This window comes from Penaeus chinensis, chromosome 29 (genome assembly GCF_019202785.1).
Source record: "Penaeus chinensis breed Huanghai No. 1 chromosome 29, ASM1920278v2, whole genome shotgun sequence".
In the NCBI taxonomy this organism is placed as follows: Eukaryota; Metazoa; Arthropoda; class Malacostraca; order Decapoda; family Penaeidae; genus Penaeus; species Penaeus chinensis.
In genome coordinates, this window is record NC_061847.1 from 7638110 (window position 1) to 7645609 (window position 7500).

Here is a 7500-nt window from a genome sequence, read left to right on the forward strand (position 1 = left end):
TGTCACACTATAAATATCAGGACAATGATCATGAGCGATATATTCCTCGGTGGCTTTTGTCAACTACAACAGCCAAGATGCGTCGTAGTCTCATGGTGAGAATGCGTGGTTATTCCACGTGAATAATGAGCAACTTTTCCTTATTGCAATGCTATTCTGTCTACCTATATGGTCTTTTATTTTAACTATGTAACTCTAAATGCATGATTATATATATATATATATATATATATATATATATATATAGAAAGAAAGCAGTCCATAAACCACTTGAATCTCTTTAGTGTGTTAATTTAAAGCATTAAATTTGTATATGTTCAATTTACAGGTGATAAGCGTAGCTTTGATGGCTACGGTGTATGAGGCAATGGCTGATGGCGGATACGGAAGTCGCCGAGGTGGAGGTGGAGGAGGCCACAGCTTAAGTGGAGGTGGAGGAGGCCACATCGGAGGTGGATTCAGCGGCGGAAACGGAGGATTCGGAGGCGGAGCTGGTGCAGTCGCCAGTGGATTCGGGGAAAATGGATTCAATGGCGGCCACGGATTTGGTGGAAATGGAGGCGCTGTAGTTAGCGGCGGAAGTGGATTTGGAGGAGCTAATGGTGTAGGGGGAGGTGTGGGAGGAGGAGCTGGAAGAGGATTCGGTGGTGTAAATGTTGGTGCTGGCAGTTACAGCGCAGGTAATGGTGGCTTTGGAGGTGGAAATGGCGGTTTTGGCGCAGCTACTAGTGGTGTTGGAAGCGGAAATGGTGGATTTAGCGTCTCGACTGGCGGGTTTGGCGGTGGAAATAGCGGCTTTGTTGCAGGTAATGGAGGTTTTGGCAGTGGCATTGGCGGATTTGGCGGTGGCAATGGAGGAATTGTTGGAAGCAGTGCCAGTTTTGGAGGTGTTGGCGGGAGTAATGGAGGTAATGGCCGTCGAAGCTATGGAAGGAAGTAAAAGACATTAGTCTCAGTTACCAAATGACCAAATGTTTACAAAATAAAAGTTTATGATACATCTTACTTCATTATAACCCATCCACTCATGCGACAATAGTAATGAACCAAAATATATCGTAAATAGATGGTCTATACATTCTCATTATGCTTGAAGACACTGCACACACACATATATGTTTTGTGTGTCTTTTGTGTGTTTAACATTTCGTCTCGATGGTAAGGGCACAGCATGATAATATGTCTGGCCGTGACTTTCTTGAAAATGTTTTATCCGTAGATTTTCTTACCCCCATATTTCTCCTTGTATCTTGTTACAGTTATATACGAACTGATTCCCCTGATAATCCCACAGTTGACAGTGAATACCGCCTTGATAGATAACTTTTCAATAAAGCAAAATTCCAATCCAATTTTTATAAAGTCTACAACAAATTTCAATACGCCGATGGTAATGCAATCCTTGGCCACTTATTCAGTAGTGTTCGGTCGATAATTTCACTAACGCCTGCAACCGATTCAGACGAATATTGGGAAGACTAAGGCCCTTGCCCAAGTATCCTCTCAAAAAAATACATCACTGAGAAAGACGTGGAGCATGAGATAGGGTCAGTTCATGTGTTACGGAAAACTAGCCAAACGCTTGTTCACCAACAGAAACATAAGTAAAAAAAAACCTGGCCCTTATATAGCAGTTGGAGCGATTCCGTCAGTCTGTGCCGTTCTTGAAATCAAATGAAAGGATTATGTAAGGAATATCACTGTCCTGAACAGAGCTGGTTGCTAAAGGCGACCATCCCGAAGAATCGTTTACGACGGTCAGATACCCGCTGCACGGATGTCAAAAAATAGACATCCACGCTAGATGTTACTTATCGAGCTGAACTTGGGAAAAAAGACCACGTGGACGCCCTTTAGACAAAGACCAACTGAAATCGAACCTAAAAGGATATAACATGGGCAAGGTGGCTGAAGGTCACCCCACTGGTGACAAATAAAACAAAGTCCTGCAACTGCAAATACCGTGATAGAGCTGACAACGACTGATATATATATATATATATATATATATATATATATATATATATAGAGAGAGAGAGAGAGAGAGAGAGAGAGAGAGAGAGAGAGAGAAAGAGAGAGAGATGTATATTATATACACACACATACATACACACAAACACACATATCTATATTTATATATATATATACATATATATATATGCGTGTATGCGTGTATCTGTTCGTATATACATATACATATGTACGTGTATGTGTATATATATATATATATATATATATATATATATATATATATATATATATATATATATATATGTATATATGGAATGTAAGTAGAACAACAAGGGGTATATGGATTTTCGCTTTATTGTTTCATCAGAGCATATAAGACAAGAGACGATGCATAGAGGTGTATTTATACAGGTCACGTCGGTAATTAGGCGTGTGACGACCTTGGCTAGTTCGCAGCTTCCCGTTGCGGTGTTGAAGTTTTTGGCTGAATGGGTGAACGCCGCTTCTACCATCTTCCTTTGTCGTGGGGGCAAGCCTTGATGGAGGCCTGGGGCCACTTGGGGAGATGGCCGTCGGTGTCGACGTGAACAGCGAAGGCACTCCTCTCGTCATGACCTTGGAGGGCACTGCGGTGTTGGTCGAATCGTTGTTCGTGAAGGCCTCGTCCTGTCCCACTTATGTATACTCTATCATAGCCACCGCAAGGTATACTGTATACTTGGCGAAAAGGCCTTCGGCATATGTATGTGTTTTCCTGTAATTCCCTTCGTTGTTCTACGTATGTGTGTGTGTGCGTGCGTGCGTGCGTGCGTGTGTGCGTGTGTGTGTGTGTGTGTGTGTGTGTGTGCGCGCGCGCGCGTGCGTTCGTGCGTGTGCGTGTGTGTGTGAGTGTGTGGATGCATGGTGTGTGTTTGCGTGTTTGTGTACACTAAATAACACACACATATCTATCTACCTATCTATATATATGTGTGTATATAAATACATCTATACTCATGCACACACACACACACATGTACATATATATGTACATATGTGTATATATAACATTTATATATGTGTACATTTTATTTACGCATATGTATATACAGTAATCTAAATTTGTATCTCTCTCTCTATAATATATGTATGGATACATAAGCACACATATGTGTATGTATGTATTTATAGGTCTCTCCATTTATTTACCCCCCCCCCCCCACTCATATACGTGTATATGTGTGTTTGTGTATGTATATGTGCGCATTTGTGTGTGTGTTTCACATATTGACAAGACTTCATATGTGCAAATGTATTTCGTTTGGGTTAAGTATAAATAGAAAATGGAATTTTTATAATAACTTAATTGAGAAGAAGAGGGTACACGTAATAATACCTGTAAAATCTCGTTTACCATCAACATGACGAGCGTATTTTCGACCTTTTATCCTTTGATTTTTTTCTCTCTTTTTTCGTCGTTTGGATTAGTCCACTGCATTCTTCTGCAGTAATATATAACAATCTGGTAACCTGAGGCGAGATGTCTCCCCCTATAAATATCACGACGAAGGAAATGAGCGATATATTCCTCGTGGATTGTCTACCACAATAGCGAAGATGCGTCGTAGTCTCATGGTGAGAATGTGGTGGTTATTGAACGTGAATAATAAGTAACTTATCCTTAATGCAATGCTGTTCTACATACCTTTATTTTTGTCTTAGCTATGCATCTGTATATGCATGGTTATAAAGATATTTAGAGCGAAAGGAATCCATAAACCATTTGAATTATGTTCATATGCATCATGCAATATTACCAATGCAGTAGGGTTTTTGTATATGTTCAAATTACAGGTGATAAGCGTAGCCTTGATGGCGACAGCGTATGTGGCGATGGCTGATGGCGGATACGGAAGTCGCCGAAGTGGAAGTGGAGGAGGCCACAGTGGAGGTGGAGGTGGAAGAGGCCACATCGGAGGTGGATTCAGCGGCGGAAACGGAGGATTCGGAGGCGGAGCTGGTGCAGTCGCCGGTGGATTCGGGGGAAATGGAGGCGCTGGATTCAATGGCGGCCACGGATTTGGTGGAAATGGAGGCGCTGTAGTTAGCGGCGGAAGCGGATTTGGAGGAGCTCATGGTGTAGGAGGAAGTGTTGGAGGTGGAGCTGGAGGAGGATTTGGAGGTGTAAATGGTGGAATTGGCGGTTTTGGTGCAGGTAATGGCGGTTTTGGCAGTGGAAATGGCGGTTTTGTCGCAGGTAATGGAGGTTTTGGCGGTGGCAACGGCGGATTTGGCGGTGGCAAAGGCGGAATTGTTGGAAGCAGTACCAGCTTTGGAGGTGTTGGTGGAGGTAATGGCCGTCGAAGCTATGGAAGGAAGTAAACGACATTTGTCTCAGTTACCAAAGGACGAACTGTTTAAAGAATAAATTGAAATTTTATGATGCAACTTATTTCATTATAACCCATCCACTTACGTGACAACTGTATTGAACCAAATATCTCGAAAAAAGATGCTGTATAATTACTTTATCATTGATTATGTTAGAAAACATTTCACACACATGTATGTGTGTTTGACATTTCATTTCGATGGCACGGGCACAGCATGATAGCACGTCTGGTCTTTTCTTTCTCTAAAATGAGTTATTGTAGATTTTCTGATCACCTGTCGTCACAAGCATGGCTTTGCTAACTCCCAAGACATTTCTCCTTGTACATTGCTACAGTTATATACGAAATGATCCCCACCGTTAATTCCAAAGTTGACATATACTACCGTCTTGATAGATAACTTTTCAATATTGCAAAGTTCTAATCAAGAGTTAAACAGTCTACAACAAATTTCGGAACTAGAATACACGGGTGGCAATGGAGCCCTTGGTCACTTTATCAATAATTTCACGAATGCCTGCAACCCAACGGTGAATATTGGGAAGACTAAGGCACTTACCCAGCCGGCTCTAGGGTTGCCAATGTCGGACTTCGACGAAAATAATAGGATCAGTTCATGTGTCACGGAAAACTAACCAAACGCGTCTTCATTAACAGAAACTCAAGTAGAAAAACAAATATTACGGTTTACCAGGCATTTGTTAATAGTATACTATACGGATGTGCAGCATATCGCCTATATTGCAACTAGATTTTAAGAGATTGAGAGATTCCACCAACTAAATTTCAGCGCAGTTCTTAACATGAACTGAATGGATTATGTAATATATCGGTGTAATGAACAGAGTTGATTGCTAAAGCATTAAGGCGGCCATCCCAAAACACTCTAACGTACTTTGAATGCAAAAAACAAACTTCCACGCCACACCTTATATAGCGAGCTGACCACAGGAAAAAGACCGCACGAACGCCCTCTACACAGAGACAAAGATCAGCTGAGGTCTTACTTTTAAGTCTTACTTTTAAGTATGTAGTATTGACATTAATAACTGGAAGGTGGCTACACATTGCTCCCACTGACGACGTGCTGTGACTGATGAATCAAACTCCTTCACATGTGAGAGGAGGACCAGGGAGGAAAAGAGGAGACAACAGAGAAGGCCTCCCCTTTTTTTCAGACGCAATAACAAGCAGTATCTATAACCGTAAATTGCGTGCAAGAATAAATTGATAAATCTTATACTTCACCACCGTAACAGAACAGGGACAACACAATTATCATGAACGAGATAGCGTCGACGACGAAATAAATACACACACATAAACACACACACTTATATATATATATATATATATATATATATATATATATATATATATATATATATACATATACATTTGTTTATATATATATATACATATACATTTGTTTATATATATATATATATATATATATATATACATATACATTTGTTTATATATATATATATACATATACATTTGTTTATATATATATATATATATATATATATATATATATATATATGTATATATATATATATATATATATGTATATATATATATATATATATATATATATATATATATATATATATATACCGATTCATATATTTACATGTATATTATATTTATATATATATATATATATATATATATATATATATATATATGCATTTATATATCTAATTATCTCTAGCTATCTATCTATTAAATGAACACATACGTCCATATATATTCCCATTTATCTCTCTATCTCTGTGTATCTACCTATTTACATATATATCTGTAGACGTGTGTGTATGTGTTTGTGTGTGTGTGTGTGTGACATATTGACAAAATTATATGATTACAACTTATGTCTACACGTTTAAATGCATTTTGCTTGGATAAACTATGAATAGAAAATTACATTTTGATAATTATTCCCTTGGGAAGAAAAGGGTACATAGAAACTCCAGTAAAATCTAGTTTACCGTCAACCATGACAAGCGTATTTTCCACTTTTCTTTCTTTCCGTTTTTATTTCGCTTTGATATCCACAGCATTTTTCCTTGTTAATATATAACAATCTGGTAACCTGAAGCTAAATGTCTTCAACTATAAATATCAGGACGAAAATAATGAGCGATATATTCTTCAGAGGATTCTTTCAACCACAACAGCTAAGATGCATCGTAGTCTCATGGTGAGAATGCAGTGGTTATTCCACGGGAATAATCAGTGAATTTTCATTTGCGTAAAATTATCTTGTCTATATATATATGTCAATTTCATTTTATTTTCATTTTATTTATTTATTTATTTATTTATTTTTGATTATCCATCAGCAATATTTACAACAAAAGTAATTCATCAACCATTTGGATCACATTTACATAAATCATGAGATATTAGCGAAAACAGTAGGCTCTTTAGTGCTTTAATCAAAAGCACTAAATTTGGACTTGATTAGTGTATCTATCTAAGCATTTTTTTATTTTTTTTATTTACTTGTTCAAATTACAGGTGATAAGCGTAGCCTTGATGGCGACAGCGTATGTGGCGATGGCTGATAGCGGATACGGAAGTCGCCGAGGTGGAGGTGGAGGAGGCCACAGTGGAGGTGGAGGTGGAAGAGGCCACATCGGAGGTGGATTCAGCGGCGGAAACGGAGGATTCGGAGGCGGAGCTGGTGCAGTCGTTGGTGGATTCGGGGAAAATGGAGGCGCTGGATTCAATGGCGGCCACGGATTTGGTGGAAATGGAGGCGCTGTAGTTAGCGGCGGAAATGGATTTGGAGGAGCTCATGGTGTAGGAGGAAGTGTTGGAGGTGGAGCTGGTGGAGGATTTGGAGGTGTAAATGGTGGCGCTGGCAGTTACAGCGCAGGTAATGGTGGCTTCGGCGGTGGAAATGGCGGTTTTGGCGCAGCATCTAGTGGTGTTGGAGGCGGAAATGGCGGTTTTGGTGCCGGTAATGGCGGGTTTGGCAGTGGAAATAGCGGCTTTGTCGCAGGTAATGGAGGTTTTGGCGGTGGCGACGGCGGATTTGGCGGTGGCAATGGCGGAATTGTTAGAAGCAGTGCCAGTTTTGGAGGTGTTGGTGGAGGTAATGGAGGTAATGGCCGTCGAAGCTATGGAAGAAAATAAAAGTAATTTG

General features: G+C 39.7%; 3 protein-coding genes across 3 annotated transcripts in view; 2 read left to right on the forward strand and 1 right to left on the reverse strand.

Annotated features, from left to right (window-relative positions):
* The first annotated feature begins 59 nt into the window (after window positions 1–59).
* Window positions 60–986, forward strand: LOC125040802 (glycine-rich cell wall structural protein 1-like). Its single transcript, XM_047635532.1, has 2 exons — window positions 60–95; window positions 329–986. The coding sequence occupies exons 1-2, from the start codon at window positions 78–80 to the stop codon at window positions 938–940; spliced, it is 630 nt and encodes a 209-aa protein (XP_047491488.1). The 5' UTR covers window positions 60–77; the 3' UTR covers window positions 941–986.
* A 2581-nt stretch (window positions 987–3567) lies between these two features.
* LOC125040804 (glycine-rich protein 5-like) lies at window positions 3568–4393 on the forward strand. Its single transcript, XM_047635534.1, has 2 exons — window positions 3568–3585; window positions 3805–4393. Exons 1-2 carry the CDS (start codon window positions 3568–3570, stop codon window positions 4330–4332), a joined length of 546 nt encoding a protein of 181 aa, XP_047491490.1. The 3' UTR covers window positions 4333–4393.
* A 637-nt stretch (window positions 4394–5030) lies between these two features.
* The window catches only part of LOC125040333 (A-agglutinin anchorage subunit-like), a 5487-nt gene continuing 3017 nt past the window's right edge, over window positions 5031–7500 (reverse strand). The window contains exons 4-5 of the mRNA XM_047634886.1: window positions 6987–7474; window positions 5031–5090 (exon numbers count right to left, since the gene is read on the reverse strand). Coding sequence (XP_047490842.1) covers window positions 5031–5090; window positions 6987–7474 — 548 coding nt within the window. The remainder of the gene's footprint in view (window positions 5091–6986; window positions 7475–7500) is intronic.